The sequence below is a fragment of the Salmo salar genome, chromosome 09 (assembly GCF_965601325.2).
Source record: "Salmo salar chromosome 09, fSalSal1, whole genome shotgun sequence".
Classification (NCBI taxonomy): Eukaryota; Metazoa; Chordata; class Actinopteri; order Salmoniformes; family Salmonidae; genus Salmo; species Salmo salar.
This window is the reverse complement of record NC_138299.1, coordinates 124,742,710-124,768,116: the sequence shown is the minus strand read 5'-3', so window position 1 is coordinate 124,768,116 and position 25,407 is coordinate 124,742,710. Positions and strand designations below refer to the sequence as shown.

At 41.7% G+C, this 25,407-nt stretch overlaps 1 protein-coding gene across 1 annotated transcript in view; it reads right to left on the bottom strand.

Annotated features, from left to right (window-relative positions):
- Positions 1–25,407, bottom strand: part of LOC106612643 (immunoglobulin superfamily member 11) — a 122,684-nt gene that overhangs the window by 75,154 nt on the left and 22,123 nt on the right. Inside the window, exon 2 of the mRNA XM_014213999.3 lies at positions 18,213–18,242. Coding sequence (XP_014069474.2) covers positions 18,213–18,242 — 30 coding nt within the window. The remainder of the gene's footprint in view (positions 1–18,212; positions 18,243–25,407) is intronic.

The window sequence follows — 25,407 nt, the reverse complement described above, 5'->3', positions numbered from 1 at the left end:
CACCAGGCCATCCTCCAAAAGTCTTCGCCTCACTGTGCGTGCAGATGCCCTCACACCTGCCTGCTGCCATCCCTGAGCAAGCTCTGTACTGGTGGTGCCCCGATCCCAGCTGATTCAACTTTAGGAGATGGTCCCTGCGCTTGCTGGACTTTCTTGGGCGCCCTGAAGCCTCCTTCACAACAATTGAACCGCTCTCCTTGAAGTTCTTGATGATTCGATAAATGGTTAATTTAGGTGCAATCTTACTGGCAGCAATATCCTTGCCTGTGAAGCCCTTTTTGTGCAAAGCAATGATGACGGCACATGTTTCCTTGCAGGTAACCATGGTTGACAGAGGGAGAACAATGATTCCAAGCACCACTCTCCTTTTGAAGCTTCCAGTCTGTTATTCGAACTCAATCAGCATGACAGAGTGATCTCCAGCCTTGTCCTCATCAACACTCACACCTGTGTTAACCTGTTTAGGATAGGGGGCAGTATTGACACGGCTGGATAAAAAACGTACCCGATTTAATCTGGTTACCACTCCTACCCAGTAACTAGAATATGCATATACTTATTACACATGGATAGAAAACACCCTAAAGTTTCTAAAACTGTTTGAATGGTGTCTGTGAGTATAACAGAACTCATTTGGCAGGCAAAAACCTGACAAGGTTTCAGGCAGGAAGTGGCCTGTCTGACAAGGTGTCGTTCTTCTTGTCTCTGTTTATTGAAGAGTGAGGATCTTAGCTGTCCCGTGACACTTCCTACGGCTGCCATAGGGTCTCAGAAGGCGGCAAAAAGCTGAATCGTGGCTTTGCAGGCTCTGGCTGAAAAAAAGTAGCGCGTTTGGGTAGTGGCTGGTTACAGTACTGTGAAACTCAGGCGCGTGCCCGCGTCGACCGAAAGCTTTGTTTACTTTCCTCAGTTTAGATAAATGGACATTCCCGGTCGGAATATTATCGCTTTTCTACGAGAAAAATGGCATAAAAATGGATTTTAAACAGCGGTTGACATGCTTCGAAGTACGGTAATGGAATATTTAGATTTTTTTTGTCACGAATTGCGCCACGCGCGCGACCCTGATTTACCATTTCAGATAGTGTCTGGGACGCACGAACAAAACGCCGCTATTCGGATATAACGATGGATTATTTTGGACCAAACCAACATTTGTTATTGAAGTAGCAGTCCTGGGAGTGCATTCTGACGAAGACAACAAAAGGTAATCAAACTTTTATAATAGTAAAGCTGATATTGGTGAGTGCTAAACTTGCCAGGTGTCTAAATAGCTAGCCCGTGATGCCTGGGCTATGTACTTAGAATATTGCAATATGTGCTTTCACCAAAAAGCTATTTTAAAATCGGACATATCGAGTGCATAGAGGAGGTCTATATCTATAATTCTTAAAATAATTGTTATGCTTTTTGTGAACGTTTATCGTGAGTAATTTAGTAAAATGTTAGCGAATTCCCCGGAAGTTTGCGGGGGGTATGCTAGTTCTGAACGTCACATGCTAATGTAAAAAGCTGGTTTTTGATATAAATATGAACTTGATTGAACAAAACATGCATGTATTGTATAACATAATGTCCTAGGGTTGTCATCTGATGAAGATCATCAAAGGTGAGTGCTGCATTTAGCTGTCTTCTGGGTTTTTGTGACATTATATGCTAGCTTGAAAAATGGGTGTCTGATTATTTCTGGCTTGGTACTCTGCTGACATAATCTAATGTTTTGCTTTCGTTGTAAAGCCTTTTTGAAATCGGACAGTGTGGTTAGATTAACGAGAGTCTTGTCTTTAAATAGCTGTAAAATAGTCATATGTTTGAGAAATTGAAGTAATAGGATTTTTAAGGTTTTGAAAATCGCGCCACAGGCTGCAAGTGGCTGTTACGTAGGTGGGACGAATTCGTCCCGCCTAGCCCATAGAGGTTAACGAGAGAATCACTGACATGATGTCAGCTGGTCCTTTTGTGGCAGGGCTGAAATGCAGTGGAAATGTTTTTTGGGAGATTCAGTTAATTTGCATGGCAAATAGGGACTTTGCAATTAATTGCAATTCATCTGATCACTCTTCATAACATTCTGGAGTATATGCAAATTGCCATCATACAAACTGAGGCAGCAGACTGTGAAAACTGTGTCATTCTCAAAACTTTTGGCCACGACTGTAGAAATAATTATTGAATAATGCACGGGGACTAAATAAAACATGTCTAGTAGCCTTTACCTAAAAACCAGAAGTTTGTATGTAGCATTAACTACCATGCTGAATAATGAGAACTTCCAAACCGAGACTTCACATATCGTGACATCCAAACTAAAGTTGAATGAACCCGGTTACCGAGATTTACCGCCAAAACCACTCTCTTTTCCCGTGATCAATAACTGCGAGAAACCAGTAAATTACAATAAATTATTTATGTGAACAGCATGGCGTGAAATTGAACTGTTAAATGATATGCAATGTCTAAATCTGGCTTCTCTACGGCCTCTGCACGATTAATCATCAATGCTCGGGGTGGGAACAGACAGTCCATCTCAATATGGAGCGCATTTCACAATGCATGTAAACCTATCATCTCATCATGGTAACATTTTTTCTTGTGGCAGGTAGGCCTGCATTTGCTGCAGCATAGTCTATGCTACAGTAATATATAGACCATGCGCATCTAATTTACCCCTCTCCATCTGACTTTCAAGGTGACCTTATATTGAAAAGATGATTATCTTTAAATTGCAGCTGCAATTTTAAAACAGTTTATCACTGCACTCTCTCGCAGTCTCTGTCTCTCCATCAACTCCATTCAAATTGCATCCAAAATAGATAATCCTGTTCTAGATTGATATATATCCCTATATATAGATGTCTTAGCCTACCTCTTTCAGGTAATAAATTCAATGCAGTATTAGCCTTATATTTAGCTAATTAATGTTATGTGACTAATTATGCATAAGAAGCTTATAATTTATAGCCTCTGTCTCTTGCGCAATACGCACCCAACTGTGCTCAGCTGGCCTCTCTCCTTAAAAAACGCTCCTTGGCTCTTGGGAGGCCCCATGCAGGAAAATCTAAACTAGCATACTGTAGCTTGCTGGACATTCTTTTATTTTTTGCATTTCTTATACCAATAGACTATTTAAAGAGGGACACAAGCTCTTGTTTGCTGAATGTTAAATACAACAGCCTATAGAACTCACAGGTAGTTTGAAAGAAGAGCCAACCCGCTACGGCGGTAGGCTATAGCAGTTATTTAATCAGACCCATAACCATTCAATCTTCGTGAAGAGAAGTGAAAGCCTTCTGCATCTAATTCTAGTCCTATATTATTCAAGGATGCCATTAGAATGATGAAGATAAGAACAACAAAACGTATTTCATTCAACTGTTGAAAGCGTGTAAGGAATGAAGGTACAATAGAGAGAGAGAAGGTGGGCTAAAAATTAGGGGAAATATTCTGAAAGGTGTATATGCGTCAGCCTACTAGTTATACAAATAGGCCCTATTTTATTTAACATTTTAAATCAAATTCGATAGCCTATACTTGTAACTCTGTAGGCATGTGCTGCACCAAAATCACATGTTCTCTCCCTGCTTCATCATGGTTTGAACGATGTGCATAATTCCAGTCCATACAATACAGCAATACAGTTCACACTCAAAAAGATTAGCCTACTGGAGCTAGTTTCATTTCTTTACCCAAGAGTGCATATAGCTAGCTAAATCATTGGGTTTTTCTGTTTTTCTGTTGTGCAGTAGCCTATATCATATATACAGTAGCAGTCAAAAGTTTGGACACACACCTACTCAGGGTTTTTCATTATTTCTACATTGTAGAATAATAGTGAAGACATCACAACTATGAAATAACACATATGGAATCATGTAGTAACCACAAAAGTGTTAAACAAATCAAAATAGATTTTATATTTGAGATTCTTCAAAGTAGCCACCCGCCTTGATGACAGCTTTGCACATTCTTGGCCTTCTCTCAACCAGCTTCATGAGGAATACTTTTTCAACAGTCTTGAAGGAGTTCCCACATATGCTGAGCACTGGTTGGCTGCTTTTCCTTCCCTCTGCGATCCAACTCATCCCAAACCATCTCAATTGGGTTGAAGTCGGATGATTGTGGAGGCAAGGTCATGCAGCACTCCATCACTCTCCTTCTTGGTCAAATATCCCTTACACAGCCTGGAGGTGTGTTGGGTCATTGTCCTGTTGAAAAACAAACGATAATCCCACTAAATGCAAACCAGATGATATGACATATCGCTGCAGAATGCTGTGGTAGCCATGCTGGTTAAGTGTGCCTTGAATTCTAAATTAATCACTGAGCGTGTCACCAGCAAAGCAGGAACCCATCAGACCAAAATACAGATTTCCACCAGTCTAATGTCCATTGCTCGTGTTTCTTGGCCCAAGCAAGTCTCTTCTTCTTATTGGTGTTCTTTAGTAGTAGTTTCTTTGCAACAATTCGACCACGAAGACCTGATTCACGCAGTCTCCTCTGAACAGTTAATGTTGAGATGTGTCTGTTACTTGAACTCTGTGAAGCATTTGTTTGGGCTGCAATTTCTGAAGCTGGTAACTCTAATGAACTTATCCTCTGCAGCAGAGGTAACTCTGGGTATTCCTTTCGTGTAGCGGTCCTAATGAGAGACAGTTTCATCATAGCGCTTGATGATTTTTATGACTGCACTTGAAGAAACTTTCAAAGTTGACTGATCTTCATGTCTTAAATTAATGATGGACTTGTTTCTCTTTGTGTATTTGAGCTGTTCTTGCCAAAATATTGACTTGGTCTTTTACCACATAGAGCTATCTTCTGTATACCACTCTTACGGTACCTTGTCACAACACAACTGAATGGCTCAAATGCATTAAGAAGGAAATAAATTCCACAAATTATCTTTTAACAAGGCACACCTTTTAATTTAAATGCATTCCAGGTGACTACTTCATGAAGCTGGTTGAGCGAATGCCAAGAGTGTGCAAAGCTGCCATCAAGGCAAAGGGTGGCTACTTTGAAGAATCTCAGATATAAAATATATTTTGATTTGTTTAACACTTTTTTGGTTATATGACTCCATATGTGTTATTTCATAGTTTTGATGTCTTCACTACTATTCTACAATGTAGAAAATAGTAAAAATAAAGAAAAACCCTTGAATGAGTAGGTGTGTTCAAACTTTTGACTGGTACTGTATGTATTGGATAACGGCACAATCATTTGGGCTTTTTGGGCTTGGGCTCATTAAATGTCTTTAATGTATGGCCCATCAAGCTTAGGTAGCATCAGGCTTGAATTTTCTATCAAAGCTCTAATCAAATCTACTGTAGACATAGGCCTATTTATATGCTTTATAATGCGTTTGAATTACACTTCCGGCGGGAAACACCAGGTTACTCGGGAGAAACGTGATTTATTCTCAGGATGGAACATTTGTAAAATACCGGGAAAATATTCAACCCTAATCCAAACGAATCTATAAAACAGATCTCTGTACAATTTCTATTCCACAGGAGGATAGTCTCGTTTTAAACAGAATATTGCTATCTCGCTATACAGCGACTTTGACGTATGCAATCCCTGCCTTGAGCAGATATTTGTCACATCCTGACCAGCAGAGGGAGTAATTGTATTAGTTTTGGTCACGACGTGGCAGAGGTTTTGTGTTGTGTGTAGGTTGGGTGCTGGACTCTCAATTGGAGGCAGGTGTTTCTAGTTGCCTCTGATTGGGAGTCCTATAAACAGGTGTGTGTGGTTTTCTTTGTGGTTGTGGGTAGTTGTTTGTGAGCACTGCTTTGTTTAGCCTGCCGCACTGGTCGTGTCGTGAGTATTGTTTTTTCTCTGTGGATGCTTTACTCATGTTTTATTAAAAAAAGATGAGTATCCACATTCCCGCTGCGTATTGGTCTTCTCTCCACTACGACAAATGTTACAATATTAAAGCATGCAAATGTTTAGCTGTTATCAAAAACAATGACTGGAAAACATGATCCATGGGTCTGTGCTTCAAAGGGAATATTCTTTAATTTCCCACCAAGAATAACAGATGATACAAATGTTTATTGCTTTTCTCCTCCTGTGCAGCAGAGAACATTCATTATTCATAGATTCCACTATGGCGTGGCGTGGTCCAAATCATCCCCAAAACAAATTGCTTCATAATTACTTAGTATATCAATGTGTTGCCTGACATCACTCATTCCCTCCCAGATAAGATATGACAGATCATGAAGACTCTAGGCTTACAGCACATGGTGGCTTCATGCTACTGGCTGGGTTTATGAAATTACAGCAAGGCACTTAACAGGCTAGACCACAACCATCACCACTCTGTATGTTTTACCTATGCTGTGGCACAACAGTGTTTCTTATTGGGCCTGGTCATTTATGTAGGAAGCATGTAAACAATTGGAATTATATGATTTATGAAAAATTTGTAAGAATGCATTGGAGTGCAAAAATGTAATTCCTGTACTGAGCAGCCAGTGTGTGTGTGTGTAAGCACATTTAGTGAGTTCACTGACTCAGATACAAGGCTGAGAGAGTCTTTCTGACCTAAGAACATGATTTACTTAATGGCTCAGGGTTTAACACAATCCCATTCACCTGTACTTGATCTGACAGAGATCTCTCCGTAAAGTGGCCTGTGATTCATATCCATCACCAACACATTGATATCAAGAACCAGGGACTAAGCCACCTTCCCAGTAACAGAACACAGCGTACCACTAACTGCTCTCTGATTCCAGAAGGGTCTACAACGGTATGACCAAGGTTTCAAGGTACAGTGAAATGCCTTTCTTGCAAGATCAAAATCCAACAATACAATATTTACAATGTGCAGGGATACTGGAGTGATAGAGGTAGATATGTATAGGGGATGGTGACTAGGCATCAGGATATATGATAAACAGAGAAGCAGCAGCGTAAATGAAGATTGTGTGTGTGTGTGTAGAGTCAGTATAAATGTGTGTGCATGTTATGTGTGTGTTGGAGTGTCAGTGTGCGTGAGCGTATATAGAGTCCATATAGTGTGCATTGAGAGAGTGCAACAAAAATACAAGGGTCAACTCAGATAGTCCATGTAGCCATTTTGTTAGCTATTTAGAAGGTTTATGGCTTGGGGATAGAAGATGATCAGGAACCTGTTGGTGGCAGACTTGCATCGGTACCGCTTGCCGTGCGGAAGCATAGAGGCTGGAGTCTTTAACGTTTTTCTGGGCCTTTCACACCACCTGATATATAGAAGTCCTGGTATAGAAGCTCGGCCCCAGTGATGTACTGGGCTGTCAGCACCACCCTCTGAAGTGCCATGCGATCGAGGGCGGTGCTGTTGCCATACCAAGAAGTGATGCAGCCAGTCAAGATGCTTTCAACGGTGCAGCTGTAGAACTTTTTGAGGTTTTGAGGGCCCATGCCAAACTTTTTCAACCTCCTGAGGGGGAAGAGGCACGTAGGAACTAGCTAAAGGAGCTGTGATCTGCGACACATCATTACCAGGCCTCTCCACAGAGGCACTGGAGGAGACAGACGCCTCCAGAGATCTCTCCCCCCTCCCTCTCCTCTCCCTCCCCTAGGAGGGAGGAGGTGCTTCAGTTAAATGGTGCCGGCCAGGGATGTGTGGAGGCAGTTTGTTTACAGATCCTATTACTCTGACGCGGCAGGCTCTAAATTAGCTGTCCCTTAGCGCGACGCTAATCGTCTCTGAGCCCTGGCTGTGAGGGATGCCTCACAGCCAGCACCAGCAGCAGGTGGAGCCCACGGGGAGAAGGGAAGGATGGGTGAGGGGTAAAGGGGGTCAGGGCGGGGAGGGCAGAGGGCAAGCCGGATGGTTAGCTGTACACCTTCACCCCAGTGAACGCCATGCACAACCCCATCTCCCAGTCTTTGATAATGTCATCATTATGTCATCATTTGATAGTGTACACTACATGACCAAAATTATGTGGACACCTGCTCGCCAAAAATCTAATTCCAAAGTCATGGGCATTAATATGGAGTTGGTCCCCCCTTTGCTCTTCTGGGAAGGCTTTCCACTAGACGTTGGAACATTGCTGCGGGTATTTGCTTCCATTCAGCCACAAGAGCATTAGTGATGTCGAGCAAAGATGTTGGACGATTAGGCCTGGCTCGCAGTCGGCATTCCAATTAATTCCAAAGGTGTTCGATGGGGTTGAGGTCAGGGCTCTGTGCAGGCTAGTCAAGTTCTTCCACACCTATCTCGACAAACCATTTCTGTATGGACCTCGCTTTGTGCTCAGGGGCATTGTTCTGCTGAAACAGTAAAGGGCCTTACCCAAACTGTTGCCGCAAAGTTTGACGCACAGAATTGTGTAGAATGTCATTGTATGCTGTAGCATTAAGATTCCCTTCACTGGAACTAAGGGGCCTAGCCCAAATCATGAAAAACAACCACAGACCATTATTCCTCCTCCACCAAACTTTACAGTTGGCAACTATGCATTTAAGCAGGTAGCATTCTCCTGGCATCTGCCAAACCCAGATTTGTCCGTCGGACTACCAGATGGTGAAGCGTGAGTCATCACTCCAGAGTAAACATTTCCACTGCTCCAGAGTCCAACAGTGGTGAGCTTCACATGACTCCAGCCGACACTGGCTTTGCGCATGGTGATCTTAGGCTTGTGTGTGGCTGCTCGTCCATGGAAACCCATTTCATGAAGCTCCCGACTAACAGTTCTTGTGCTGATGTTGCTTCCAGAGGCAGTTTGGAAGTCAGTAGTGAGTGTTGCAACCGAGGACAGATGATTTAAAACGTGCTACGCGCATCAGCACTCGGCGGTCGCATTCTGTGAGCTTGTGTGGCCTACCACTTTGCGGCTGAGCCGTTGTTGCTCCTAGATGTTTCCACTTCACAATAACTGCACTTACAGTTGACCAGGGCAGCTCTAGCAGGGCAGAAATTTGATGAACAGACTTGTTGGAAACGTGGCATTCTATGACAAGGCCATTCTACTGTCTATGGAAGTTGCATGGCTGTGCGCTCGATTTTATACAGCTATCAACGGTTGTGGGTTGAAATAGCCAAATCCACTAATTTGAAGGGCTGTCCACATACTTTTGTGTATATATAGTGTACATAATATATCATCTAAAAGCACAAACATAGCAAGTAGGCCTATCTGTTTTTCTAAAAACCAAATACAAGGGTGGATTAAGAAGCTACTGCTGGTCTACTCATCAGAAGACAGATGTGTATTTCCAACAGTGCACATGATGTATTGCCTACCGCAAAAATATCACCCCAATTGTGACTCATTAATGAGTGGGGCCCAGGTCTTTTGGATTTGAACCGGGTGGGAACACACACTTAGGTGTTATGAAGAATGAGAATCAGGACATTCTTTTGTTCTTCTCTGCCATCGTTGGCATCTGCCTGCGCTAATTAGCACTGCCTAGAGGGTCTATGGCTAGCTAGCACTGCCCATTTTTGGTTTCATGGGATAATGCTATCAGACAACTTCAATATGTGAATTGTAAGTGGTATGCGTGGTATGCAAATCACATATTGTCATATGTGGGTGTTTTTACCTACTTTAGTTGAATGCATTGACACTAAATAAGAGTGTCTGCTAAATGAAGCAAATGTAACAGTATGCACTGTAGATATATACTCAAGTGAACAGAGATATATGAGATCTAACAGAGATCTATGAGTGTACATCCAACCGATTGATCCGGGAGAACAAGCACCATAGTGATTCCTTTTCACACACACTATACATCCTGGATCAATTTTCTCTCTGATCTTTGTATCCACTAGCAGCAGGGTTGGGGAGTAACGGATTACATGTCATCCGTTACATGTAAGGGATGATTAAAAAAATGGTAACTGTAATCCGTTACATTACGAACAAAAATATTGTAATCAGATTACAGATACTTTTGAAAAACTAGATGATTACTTCGAGGATTACTTTCAAATTCAGAAAGGATGTTTGCGAAAAACATCTTTGACACTTCTCTGTTTTCTCAATGACATTCAAATCACCATTGAAAAAAGGCGCAAGTTTAGGGCGAATCTGACCACAAGTCAGAGACCACTATGATGACACATCAAATTAGTTTGATGGATCGCGGGAAAAGAGCAGGAATAGGCTTTTGTAGGCTACAATCCAAGCTATGTCTTCCAATGGTGCGGCTGCTGTCAGCATCCAAAGATTATCCAATTTGAATAAACGCTTGGAGGTAAGGATGACAGCAATGGGGTAGTCTACAGTAATGCGGATATCACTTATTATTGATATCTACATAGCACATTGACGTGAATCACACTGCTGCTCTCTCATTTAGCTATTTGTGCCTTACGGATTGTGGATGGCTGTTCACAAATCTAAATGTATATTTGAACCCAATAATTGTTGAATTCAGGAAGTTTAAGCTGCCTATCAATCATTGTTTTTTAAACCAGTGGACAGCCAGTGAAAAATGTGCTCTTGCAACAGCTGCATAGTGCGGATCCCAGCCTATCGAATGAAAGTAGGGCTTTTATTGCTCAATCTAATTCATGCTGATAAGAAAATACATCCATAGGCCTAATGGACACACGCTCAAACTCGCACACTTTTGATAGACTTAAAGGGGCAATCTGTAGTTGCTACATCGATTTTTGGACTTATATATTAATGTAAAGATATCATTTAGTCGTATTATTATATGTAGTAGAAAGCGATGGGTTAGAAGAAGCTTACATAACCAACCCATAAAGTAAAATTTTACGTCCATGTATGGCCAGCTATGTAAACTTTAACATTTATTTATCCTGCAATAGATGTCGTTCAATTGGTAACATACATTTTTATCTTCTTCTAATGCTTCTTAAGGGGAAAGTCATCTAAAAGTAACTGAATGTGATCAGATTACGCTACTGCGTTTGTGTAATCCAAAAGTTACATTACTGATTACAATTTTGGACAGGTAACTAGTAAATGTAATGGATTACATTTAGAAAGTAACCTACCCAACCCTGACTAGCAGTAATCAAAAAGGAAATAGTGAACCGTATTGTTGTCTATGCAGGCCTTGTTCTCTACAGTATGTAACCAGTAGGATCTGGCGCTGGGTTGGTTGAGTGGTATGTTCATTTTCTTTAGTATCTCCCAGGAGTCCAAGTCTAGCTGTGTTGTGTGTTGGGTCATGCGGTCTTGCTCTACTTTTCTTCTCTCCAGAGGCTGGACTCTAACAGATATGGGTCGGAGTTGTGAGGAATGAGTGGTATGAGACACGGCCAAGTAGCACCTCTGCTAACAGTCTGCTACACTACCAATGACTCATATGGAGATGGCAGCAAATGCCTTACTGTTCCACAAACCTATGGTGTGCTAAGGAATTTAGATAGAGTATGGGGCTTGTAGCTACCAAGGAATGAATTGAACTAAGAATTCATCATCCACTTCCTCTGAAAACTGAAGGATCTGATTTCTACCGTTTATTTAAGCGATAATGCCCAAGAAACCGGTGTTTGGAGGATATATTGGCATGGGTGTTGTTAGGCCCGAGAAGAAGTCGAGTTGCTAGAGACGCGACCCAGTCGTTCAGTCTTTTTGTTCTGTATCTATGGACGCGACCCAGTCATTCTTTCCAAATGTTCCATTGCAATACTGGCTGACAACGTTCTTATCCCTTGCTTGCTAGCTTGCTAACTACAGCTAACTTACAGTCATGTCAAAAAGTGCAGCCAGAGTAACAGAAAAGTAGCGGAATTTCCATTAGTTTAGGCTGTTTTCTAGTGACATTTATTTGGATACAACCATAACAATGCGCTAATGAGGCACGATTTCGCCTGGCATAGAAACTTTGCTCATTCGTCGGGACACTGTTGTTGAGAGGAGATAGCCAACAACACAGCTAACACAATCTGTCACGTCCTGACCAGTGATAGAGGTCATTTGCCATAGTAGAGTGGTCAGGGCGTGGCAGGCGGGTTTGTTTTGAAGGTAATTTGGGTTTTCTGTTTCTATGTGGGTTTGTTCTAGTTATCATTTTCTATGTGTTGGTTTTCATGTTCGGCCGGGTATGGTTTCCAATCAGAGGCAGGTGTCTTTCGTTGTCTCTGATTGGAAGCCATACTTAGGCAGCCTGTTTTTCCTTTGGGGTTGTGGGTAGTTGTTTTCCGTTCGAGTCTAGTGTACCTGACGGGACTGTGTTGGTCGTTTGTTATTTTGTTATTAAGTGTGTTCATTAAAAAGTTTGAAAATGAGCACTATCCACGCTGCGTCTTGGTCTCCATTTTACGACCCCTTTGACACAATCACTTCAAACTGAAGCTGGAAAGACTGCAAACTAGCTGCACTTCATTTAGTTTTTCCTTTTTTCAATAGACATTTCTTTGTATATAGCCATAAAAATTATGCCAGATGACTGGCTGAGAAACGCTGCTTGCCTGCCTGTCTGTCTCGTCCCGACTCCCAACACATTCATTACTACTGGACAGCTGGAGATCGAATTTGAAAATTGAAACAATGTTGCAATTGTCGGAGATACAGACAGCAAGGTTTATAGAAATCTCCGCTGTTGAAAGCTACATGTTAGTGTAAAAGAAATGTGAGAATGTCTAGATGCTTTTTATAGTGGAGATCAAGTTTATAAATTGCCTGGCTGGGCTGATGAGACAGTGGATTGTGCAGTCAGATGGAACAGAGTTAATAAGCATTTTGACATCATAGATTTAGCCGGTGGTAAGTTGTGTAATAGACACCGGCTGGAAAGTGGTTTTAACCAATCAGCACTCAGGATTAAACCCACCCGTTGTATAATTTCCATCAAATCCTGTTGTGCGGAGCTTTCCCCTGTTCTCTACCAATGTGCTTATACAAACTGTATAACAGAGAGCATTTGCAATTTATTGCAGATGTATTTCAATCTCAGACAGACAATGTGTTAAGTGGAGCGGCTGTCTGACACCTCTGACTTCAATGTTGTGAACAGAGGATTCATCACCTCATTATTGCAACACTGCTTCACTTCGGCAGCAGTGCCCATTGTTCCAGCAGATTAGCACAATGAAATGTGGTTGAATTGAGTTCTAATAAAGATTTAGTGGTTTCTGTGTACTAAGAATCTCCAAACTATTACATATCCAAGCTGAAAGCTGATTACCCAAAAGTGCCTTTCAGCATTCAATAAGGAGCGTATTTTTCAATAACCAATAGATTAATGACTATTACAATAATCCAACATTCAAATCACTGTAAGGATAATTAACTCGAAGTTGCTGTATGGCAAGCGGAATTACATCATTTGGATATTGGCCTTTGTTAAACTGCAATGGGTTCACTGGATAGCTAGCTACTTTAGGCAGTTGGAATCCACAATCCACACCGCACTGCAAAAGCTTATAAGCCCTAATGTTTTTCTTTGACGGTCTCTGGCTTATCATATCGTTTCAGGAAAAAACGAATTATCCGGAGAAAAGTCAATGTGAAACGGAGCAGAGAGACTGTCTCCTGGAAATGGATAATAGGTTTGGGTGGAAAATGTGAATCCTATCCACTCAGAGGGTGTCTATCTATCATTAGCAGAGCTGTGCCTGATGATGAGACGTCTATCTCTGTTGAGGTATAGATGGCTTTATCAAATACTCACATGCCCCCACTAGTCACCACTAGTTTATTTGTATTCCTCCATAATCCATTCATAACCATTAGTAATCCATAGAACATGAACATGGCGGACGAACATGTAAGGTATAGTGTTTATACAGTAGGCCTGGATGCCTGGTTGTTTGAAATCACTACATCCTGTGCATGGTCAACCATTGTTTGATCCGTTCATGCTAGAGTGCTGTCTGGCATTTGAAACAGACTCTTGATATTTTGAGCCGAGAATGTTTATATGCAAACCGCACTGCAGCAGTACACATAAGGTCATATGGCTGACAGTTTTGTTCCTCATTGACAGCCATAACAATATTTACCTGATAGTGTAGCAAATATAACGCTTACTTAGCAAACATTAAATTCAAATCTAGCTACTGGATAAAACAGTAACAGACATCAGTTAGGCGTAAGCACCAGGCACATGAATATGCTACTGGTCAATAGCCAACAGTAAGGGGCCTATAGGGTTGGCAGGAGGAAACACTACCCTGACCAGAGTCCAGATTACATTTGCCAGACTGGATCTGCTGTATGTATGTATGTATGTATGTATGTATGTATGTATGTATGTATGTATGTATGTATGTATGTATGTATGTATGTATGTATGTATGTATGTATGTATGTATGTATGTATGTATGTATGTATGTATGTATGTGAGTGAGTGAGTGAGTGAGTGAGTGAGTGAGTGAGTGAGTGAGTGAGTGAGTGAGTGAGTGAGTGAGTGAGTGAGTGAGTGAGTGAGTGAGTGAGTGAGTGAGTGAGTGAGTGAGTGAGTGAGTGAGTGAGTGAGTGAGTGAGTGAGTGAGTGAGTGAGTGAGTGTGAGGTGAGTAAAACACGTAGTACAGGAGACAGCAGATGGTGGGGATTATTCGGGACTAAAATACTCTGCGATCCACTGAGGGAGGCTAGAGACATAAATCGCAACAAGACTCCATCTGCTAGAAATACCCATAAAAGCAGGACGAAGCGTTCAATCGACTAGCATGCCTCTGCGTCTATGGATATCCATGTTGTTGGGCTTTTTTGCTTCGCACTGTCCGTGCTGACTCATTACAACAATAAATACTAGAAGTAATAATATGAGAATAACAGCCGTGCCCAGGGGAACTAAAGAGCCGAGAGGGGAAGGGAATTCCAAACAGTTTCATTAGGACTGTCCCTACAAAATATTAGAGCACTATTACTAGTGTCCACACAAACACACTCTCGATTTACCGTGATTAGGACCAGCTCTATGCTAAAGCCAACGCCACCATGGTAAACACTATGTAGTCAATGTGATTAAACTGATTATGGCTGTTTGCACACTGAATATGTACAGCTAGGTCCTTTATTACTGGCACCCTCGGAAAAGATGAGCAAAAAAGACAGTATAAAATAAATAATACAAATATTGAGCTATATTGTTTGCACAAAAAAAAGGGAAATTATATTATTTCATAATAAAACAATTGCGCAGAGAAAGAGATTTTGTTTAACAAGTTATCTCAAAAAGATAGGTCAAAATTATTGGCACCCTTTTTTTCAATACTCTAGCACCCTCCCCTTGCGAGGATAATGACAATGAGCCTTTAATTAAAAAAATATATACAGTGCCAGTCAAAAGTTAGGACACACCTACTCATTCCAGGGTTTCTCTTCATTTTTACTATTTTCTACATTGTAGAATAAACTATGAAATAACACCTATGGAATCATGTACTAACCAAAAAAGTGCATTTTATATTTGAGATTCTTCAAAGTAGCCAACCTTTGCCTTGATGACAGCATGCACACTCTTGGCATTCTCTCAACCAACTTCATGAGGTAGTCACCTGGAATGCATTTCAATTAACAGGTGTGCCTTGTTAAAAGTTAATTTGTGGAATTTCTTTCCTTCTTAATGCGTTTGAGCCAATCAGTTGTGTTGTGACAAGGTAAGGGTGGTATACATTTACATTCATTTACATTTACGTCATTTAGCAGACACTCTTACCCAGAGCGACTTACAAATTGGTGCATTCACCTTATGATATCCAGTGGAACAACCACTTTACAATAGTACATCAATATCTTTTTTGGGGGGGAGGGTAGGGGGGGTTAGAAGGATTACTTAATCCTATCCAGGTATTTCTTAAAGAGGTGGGGTTTCAGGTGTCTCCGGAAGGTGGTGATTGACTCCGCTGTCCTGGCATTGTGAGGGAGCTTGTTCCACCATTGGGGTGCCAGAGCAGCAAACAGTTTTGACTGGGCTGAGCGGGAACTGTGCTTCCGCAGATGTAGGGAGGCGAGCAGAAGAAGATAGCCCTATTTGTTAAAAGACCAAGTCCATATTATGGCAAGATCAGCTCAAATAAGCAAAGAGCAATGACAGTCCATCATTACTTTAAGACGTGAAGGTCAGTCAATCCGGAAAATGTCAAGAACTTTGAACGTCTCTTCAAGTGCAGTCACAAAAACCATAAGGACTTTGATTAAACTGGCTCTCATGAGGACCGCCACAGGAAAGGAAGACCCAGTTACTTATGCTGCAGAGGATAAGTTCATTAGAGTTGCTTTCGAGTGGCGCATCGTTCTAAGATACTGCATTTCAGTGCTTGAGGCGTCACTACAGACACCCTGGATTGAAACCAGGCTGTGATAGGGCGGCGCACAATTGGCCCAGCGTCGTCCGGATTTGGCCGATGTAGGCCGTCATTGTAAATAAGAATTTGTTCTTAACTGACTTTCCTAGTTAAATAAAACATATAAAAAATTGCACCTCAGAAATTGCAGCCCAAATAAATGCTTCACAGAGTTCAAGTAACAGACACATCTCAACATCAACTGTTCAGAGGAGACGGTGTGAATCAGACCTTCATGGTCAAAATGCTGCAATCAAACCACTACTAAAGGACACCAATAAGAAGAGAGTTGCTTGGGCCAAGAAACGTGAGCAATGGGCATTAGACCAGTGGAAATCCGTCCTTTGGTCTGATGAGTCCAAACTGGAGATTTTTGGTTCCAACCGCCATGTCTTTGTGAGACGCAGAGTAGGTGAACAGATGATCTCACGGTTCCCACCGTGAAGCATGGAGGAGGAGGTGTGTCACGTCCTGACCAGCAGAGGGAGTAATTGTATTAGTTTTGGTCAGGGCATGGCAGAGGGTTTGTGTTGTGTATGTATTTCTATGTTCTGTCTAGTTTAGTTTTTCTATGTTTAGGATTGGGTGTTGGACTCTCAATTGGAGGCAGGTGTTTCTAGTTGCCTCTGATTGAGAGTCCTATATAGAGGTGTGTGTTTGGTTTGGTTATTTTGTGGGTAGTTGTTTTTGCATTGCGCTGTATGTAAGTACCTAGCCTGTAAAACTGTCGGTCTGTCGTTCTCTTTTGTTTATTGTTTTTCCGTGTTCACGTTTAGTTAATAAATTATCATGATAAACACGCAACCCGCTGCGCCTTGGTCTTCTCTCCAGTACGACAGCCGTGACAAGGTGTGATGGTGTGGGGGTGCTTTGCTGGTGACACTGTCAGTGATTTATTTAGAATTCAAGGTACACTTAACCAGCATTGCTACCACAGCATTCTGCAGTGATACGCCATCCCATCTGGTTTGCGCTTAGTGGGACTATCATTTGTTTTTCAACAGGACAATGACCCAACACACCTCCAGGCTGTGTAAGGGCTAATTAACCAAGAAGGAGAGTGATGGAGTGCTGCATCAGATGACCTGGCCTCCACAATCACCTGACCTCAACCCAATTGAGATGGTTTGGGATAAGTTGGACCGCAGCGTGAAGGAAAAGCAACCAACAAGTGCTCAGCATATGTGGGAACTCCTTCAAGACTGTTGGAAAAGCATTCCAGGTGAAGCTGGTTGAGAGAATGCCAAGATTGTGCAAAGCTGTCATGGAGGCAAAGGGAAAAAACCTTGAATGAGTAGATGTGTCCAAACCTTTGACTGGTACTGTATATATGAGATTGGAGAACATGTTGGGAGAGATCTTAGACCATTCCTCCATACAGAATCTTTCCAGATCTTTGATTTCCTTTGACTCCTCACAGGGAGCTTTTGTGGTCAATTAATCAATATACAATTTCTTGTTGGAAGAGAACCACTTGTGGCCAAGTGTCAGGTTTTTGGGTAAAATGTGCTAGTACTAGGTAAAGTTTGTGGTGCCGTTTACCTTAACAAGGGCCCCAGGACCAGATTGTTTTTGCTTCTTGTTAAACAAAATCTCTTTCTCTGAGTAATTGTACAAGTATAAAATATAATTTCCCCCCAAAATGTAGCATACAATATAGCTCAGTTTGTATTATTTATTTATAGTCTTTTTTGTTCATCTTAATAAAGTGCCAATAATTATGGACCTGACTATATATTAAGGCCAGTGCTTTAACAGTACATAGGGGACGAATGTGACTAATTTCTAATCAAATTAATGACTTACCATTCCTAAAAAAGGGTTTAATTCAAACTAGTGTCACACCTGAACATCCGAGCGACGTTCTCATCTTGCATTTCAATATGTCTCCACCACTTCACCCTACTCTTAGTGGATGGATTCTGCACAATCTACGATCATCATTGTATTTATTTCTTGAATCATCAAAAACTGTGTTGAAAAGGTACCTGTTCCTGTGTGTAGATCAAATCTTGAACCTGAGAAAAGAGAATAAGAAAACAATGCTAAGTATTGAAGCAAACGCTTGCATGCATGTAAAAGAGCTTAGGCCTATACATAGTAAAGATAAAGTAATGCAAATATGCATTTCAAGAACATGAACAGCTGTTGGTTTTCAAAAGGCAATCCACCCCCGTCTACACTGAATTCCTGGTAGGGCACCTTGTCAAGTGTAATTGTTCTTGCTCTATTGAACTCATGCAGTCAAGGGGGTGTGATTTTAGATCCCTGGAAAAAGAAAGAAACACTAATTGATGGCAAACTCAATGCACCCTGCTCTATTTGCTGCAGCGTGTCAGAACACATCGATTTATTTTCCATATACTGTTTGACATGGGACACTTAATTAAAAAGGTCCCCCGGTACAGTAGGTAATGTAATTACAGTTCATAGATCTGCCCCCATCACCCCCATTATCCCCTAGAGCTCACATTGCAAACGGGGAACAAGCTTTGCATCATCGCCCCACTGAGTGAATCGTGTGCCAAACAGATCAAATGACTCGACGGCACCGCTGACTGGTTTTCCACAATGTGCCACTACAATCAGCACCGCTGTCGCCATTACGATTGGCTATAATTGACCACATTGTGAGTTAACCTTACAGGCATAAATCAGGCATCATGATACAGGGATATTAAGTCTAGTTTATATAAGTCCTGGAGGGCTTTCATTTATCATAATAATATGTATTGACATCAAATCAAGTTTTATTTGTCACATGCCCCAGGTGTAGGTAGACCTTACCGTGAAATGCTTACTTACAAGTCCTTAACCAACAATGCAGTTTTAAGAAAAATAAGAGTCAAGAAAATATTTACTAAATAAACTAAAGTAAAACATTTTTAAAGTAACAGAAAAATAACAATAACGAGGCTATATACATGGGGTACCGGTACAGAGTCAATGTGTGGGGGTCTATCTACCCCATAGCTTGTGTATACAAAGTGCATGATAACAAATATGTATTACATACACTGCATCTGCATTTAAGAGATTAATTGAATATGCATCGCCGAGGAATTCAAGCTACAGCAATATCACCTATGTTGCCAAAGGAGGGTCTTTCCATAAATCCCATTTTTCTCATTCCCCTTTATCCTATTTTCCTGGAATTAACATTTCCCTGATCTAGAGATACATTATAACAAACAGCATATTACTTGTAGTTACAGTAACTGCTGAAGAGAGAGAGGAAGCTCTTCTGTGATAAAGCTCTTCAAGCTTTGCATGCTGCTTGATATATCTGGCCAATAACAGGCTCTTCTCCTCTGATACACTAGAATGTTTCTAACTAGAGATTGCAACATGGTGGCGTCTTCACTGCTCTCTCCACTGGTGTTAAATGGACCTCTCTCAGTGCCCTCCCATAGATCCAACGGCCCAGAAGAACACACAGCGTCTCCATGGCTAGCTCGAACCCAAGCAGCCTCGATAAACTGAAGAGAATCATGTGAAAAACTGGCTTTCATGAACCCTGCTCTGGGGGACAGTATACAGAACCTTTGATTCTCTGTCGAGCTGAAACGTACAGTCCTAGAGTAGAATCCTTAGAAACTGGAGTGAGCACTGGAGTGAGCACCAGCATACCAATAACAGCACTAGAGCTCATTAGGCATGCCATCAAAACACTGCATGGGGTGAGAGGACCAGTCTGGATGTCATACTTAAGTTGGTTTTACGGGAAATGTTCCACTCTCTGTTACTGTATCGTGTAAGGGAGGGTGCATCATACAAACAACTTCCCCATCCCCCTTTTCCACGTTGACAGCCAAAGAAATCGCTATCAATGTAAATAATACACTGCATTTCAGATAATGTTATTGTTCTCAAATGCGCAGTACGCTCCCCGCTCACTTTAAATGCCATTACACACCCAATGTGAAATGCAATATAGTCTACCATTGGAGAAAGGTTGGAGTTTGATATTCTGGACATTGGCATCTTCAAGTGTTAGAAATTCTCCAGTTGATGTAAATGAGCATTTTAAAACCCCCATGGCTTCAGGAGAGGAACATGCACCCAAAGCACAGCGGACTCCTTTAATAATCTTCTATATTTTCTGCATGAACTGGCAACGAGATGTGAAGCTGACGTTTTGCCTCACTGCTCCTATACTGAGAACGTTCACAGGCTATCACCATTGATTTTAATAGTACCTGCTGTATCGCTAAAGTGCTCTCATTTCAGAGACGAAGGGGCAATCATTTAATCAGCTGTCAAGCTGGGCCAGAGTGCTCTGACTGAAATAGGCTACCTTCAAGAGCATTGGCTGCTGGGGAAAGAGGGAATCTCGGTAGATTACCGAGATTCAGGCATGTACAGTAGCTAGGCTGTCCTCTACCATGAATGATAACTGCCAGGAAACATAAGAAACCACTGTCGTTTGGATATTTAGAGAAGTGATCGTATGACTGACAGAATTAGACCACAAATTCTGATTTAATGTTCAATAATCATTTTTGTGTAAATCTCACTCCAGCATACACAGCATTAGACCTGTTCTATTTCAGGTGTGTCAGTCTTATGCTTAATGTGAATGTACTGTAGCATGTATAAAGTGCTTTTTAACAGGGTTAAACCCAAACAGGGTTGCAAACATGAATATTTGAAAACAGTTGACAATCACAGGCTGTAACAGAAGCCTTTTTAGATAGAAATACCAACCGAACAAGGCAATTTTCATTGAAGTTCCCCTTTGAATTTAATTCCGACCTTTGAAGCACGTTGGTGAGAATTCCAAGCCATTACCCAGGCAAACAACTGTCCGCTAACAGCCAAGCACCTTAAAGAGAATGACAGTTACCACGGAGATGGCTGCTACTGTAGAACCCTGGCTCTAACCTCCTCGCCACACTACAAGTACGAAGCACTGAGATGAATTAAGAAGTGTCAAAACTGATGATATCAAGTTTGTTTTCATTTTGAGAATCTGTTTTCATATTTAACAACACAAGTAGCACAAGTATCCCTTTGCTAATATTCCCCTTGCTGATTTTTTGGTTCACAGAGGTACTCAAAGTAAAGTTTTAAAAGGAGATTAAAACATATGAATCAAGGCAATGTAAACAAATGACAGCACAGAAAGACATAATTTGAGAGGTAGAGGACACTGGCTTTAGTGTACTTTGGTAGTTGGTTTAAATGTTACTGGTATTTGTTGGTCGAATCGCCAGGTAAACCATGCTAAATCTTAGCTTGGCAGTGGACTTAAACATGTTACAACTGCAGTGGCAGGATTCAGCGGAGTGTGGTAGTACAGTTAATAGAAATAGATTCAGTAAGATGCTATCGGGTCAGTTCCTTAGTCTTCCCAAGACCAGATTGTATAGTGACCTGCAAGCTTAAAGCAGGTCACTAACACATAATTGATAGCCCCGTCCTGATGCCCTCCGTCCATGCAGCCTTTATTTCTAAAAACAGACCATTTTCATGCTTCCAAGAGCCTATATCCTCTCTCTCCTATTGTCAATACTCGCCGCATTCAGACTGACCTCCTCATAACTGGGTGCAATGAATGAGACCGATCTGATCACACATCCCTCATCTGCAAGCACATCCCAAATGGTGCCACAATGAGTCTGTAGGTTCAGCACATGATCAAGTCCCATTGGTTTGGTTTAAAAAGCTATCTTCTCACTAGCATGAGCGGCTATTGGGTCATGGTCCGCTTGATACTGTGTAGGATTCTGCCATTTGATTCATCCAGTTCTTTTCAAGTTCTGCTCAGACTAAGCTCCCGAATCCTATAAAACACAGTCCTGTGTGTTAAGCTTCCCTGTACTCTTAGAAGATATTTTGAGAATAACAACAGCGTTTGAAGATTAGCACAACTTGATTGTAGTTTCACACATGAATTCATGACCCAAGGTGTTTGCACCTGGTTTTCTTTCAGGAGTCAAAATTGAAGCTGTTTATTTCAAGAGTAAGTATTAACTTCTTTGTTTAATTGTGCGTGCTTGTGTGTGTGTGCATGTGAGCAAGCATGTCTTACAATAATAATGACAGTCTGATGCAGAAACCCTCAGTAAACGTGTTACTGATCATTTTGTCATTCAAATGTACATTTATATTGTATAATTAACAGGATCTGGGCCCGATAGTAAAACATGTTGTTTTCTTTATACAGAATGATTTGTTTGTTTTATTTTGCATCCCCACTCCCTCTTGGGCCCTAACCTAGATTACAGCACAACGACTATTAATCATTGATGATCAGACCTTTTAATATTGCTCAAATATAATACATTTGCACCTAAATGAACACATACTGTGCAATATTTCCTTTATTTTTGTGTGGACCAGCAGCACCACCAATAATTTCATCCAAAACACACCCCAAAAGTACTTTCACCCAGACTAGTATTCCCTGCAAAATCATAATGCCAATGTTTCAGTATATAAAAAGCATCATAAATAGCAAAATAAGATAAACCCATAGGCCGATTGACAGTACTAATTAACTACTGTCACTGCTTACTCTGCTTTGTGAACAATCGACAAACCAATCACTGTACAGTATGTGTAACCCCATCACTGCAATTAAATACCCATATATCGTTGGCCAATATCAAAAGATATTGATCATCAGCAACAGGGACTCTAAAAGGAAAAGGATGTCAAAAGGTCAATGATGAGTCCCCCACAAAGTTAGACCACCACTTGGATACAGCCAGGAAAATATTGAGAAAACGGGATCCAAGTCATCTGCCAAGACTGGTGATGAGGAGCCTGGTTCCAAAAGCCCACAACAACAGTCAGATTGACTGATTACATTTGTCTTAATCAGAGGTTAACATTAAATACAGGATGAGATCAGAACATGAGGGAGACTTGGGCTTTAAATCCTTTGGCTGTACACACACACACACACACACACACACACACACACACACACACACACACACACACACACACACACACACACACACACACACACACACACACACACACACACACACACACACACACGAGATGAAGGTTACAGAGGAAACCTACAGGGTGGTGTATGATACATGCTTATGCACAGTGCCTACTGGCTCTCCTAGGTCTCTGGGTTTCAGCACCATCTCCACCCTCTATCTCTAGTGTGGTAGATCTGCAGTTAATATAAAACCATTCTACAACATTTTCAATTATACATGACGCCCCCCCACTTGCTTCCTAAGTGTATGGAACCCACCATTTTTCTGCCGCATTAAAGCTACAAAACATTTTGAAGTAAATTTGCCAGGTATCATGATTGTCGATTTTTTATTATGCAAACATAACCAGAAGAAATACTTAGGCCTCCTCTGTATGCCTTATATGCAAGAGAAACGGTCTTCACCACTATCTAACCTGGCTATACCATGGTAGACCGGCGTGTGTAACATTTCAATCTGCTACACATCCATAGCCTCATGTATAGAACAGTGATATGGAGGATGGGAATGCACACAGTACACAGGGGCCCCTGAGGCCCTGGGCATGACACCATCCACTATTACACTTTTAAATTGGTCCCAGTGAAATCACTCCGCCGCGGCTGAGGCCTGACCTTTGCTGTTGTCTTATATATAAGAGAACTAGTCGTTGTCAGCACGATCAAGGCCGGCGCTAGCCTTTTGTGGGCCCTAAGTGAGATTTGGTTGGGGCCCCCCTCACCAAGCAGCTAAAAATGTAGTGGCGGCCTTGACGGGAGAGAAACATTTTAGTTTTAAAGTTAATTCCCTGCAATTCTACACATTTTGCCAAGGAGCTTAGAGAAATGTTGCAGTTTTAAAGCAAGTTTTCTACAGTTCTACACATTACAGTGCATTAGGAAAGTATTCAGACCCCTTGACTTTTTCAACATTTTGTTACGGTACAGCCTTATTCTAAAAAGGATTAAATTGTTTTTTCCCCTCATCAATTTACACACAATACCCCATAATAAAAAAGCAAAAACAGTTTTTATACATTTTTGCAACAAAAAATAAATAAACTGAAATATCACATTTACATAAGTATTCAGACCCTTTACTCAGTACTTTGTTGAAGCACCTTTGGCATTGATTAGAGCCTCGAGTCTTCTTGGATATGACGCTGCAAGCTTGACACACCTGTATTAGGGAGTTTCTCACATTTTTTTCTGCAGATCCTCTCAAGTTCTGTCAGGATTGATGGGGATTTTCAGGTCACTCCAGAGATGTTCGATCGGGTTTAAGTCCGGGCTCTGGCTGGGCCACTCAATGATATTCAGAGACTTGTCCTGAAGCCACTCCTGCGTTGTCTTGGCTGAGTGCTTCAGGTCGTTTTCCTGTCGGAAGGGGAAGCTTCGCCCCAGTCTAAGGTCCTGAGCGCTCTGAAGCAGGTTTTCATCAAGGATCTCTCTGTACTTTGGTACGTTCATCTCTCCCTCGATCCTGACTAGTCTCCCAGTCCCTGCCGCTGAAAAACATCCCCACAGCATGATGCTGCCACCACCATGCTTCACCGTAGGAATGGTGCCAGGTTTCCTCCAGACGTGACGCTTGGCATTCAGGCCAAAGAGTTCATTGTTGGTTTCATCAGACCAGAGAATCTTGTTTCTCATGGTCTGAGAGTCTTTTAGGTACCTTTTGGCAAACTCCAAGCGGGCTGTCATGTGCCTTTTACTGAGGAGTGGCTTTCGTCTGGCCACTCTACCATAATGACCTGATTGGTGGAGTGCTGCAGAGATGGTTGTCCTTCTGGAAGGTTCTCCCATCTCCACAGAGGAACTCTGGAGCTCTGTCAGAGTGACCATTGGGTTCTTGGTCACCTCCCTGACCAAGGCCCTTCTCCCCCGATTGCTCAGTTTGGCCCGGGGCGGCCAGGTCTAGGAAGAGTCTTAGAGGTTCCAAACTTCTTCCATTTAAGAATGGTGGAGGCCACTGTGTTCTTCGGGACCTTCAACGCTGCAGAAATTGTTCGGTACCCTTCCCCAGATCTACGGACAATTCCTACGACCTCATGGCTAGGTTTTTGCTCTGACATGCACTGTCAACTGTGGGACCTTTATATAGACAGGTGTGTGCCTTTCCAAATCATGTCCAATCAATTGAATTTACCAAAGGTGGACTCTAATCAAGTTGTAGAAACATCTCAAGGATGATCAATGGAAACAGGATGTACCTAATTTCGAGTTTGATAGCAAAGGGT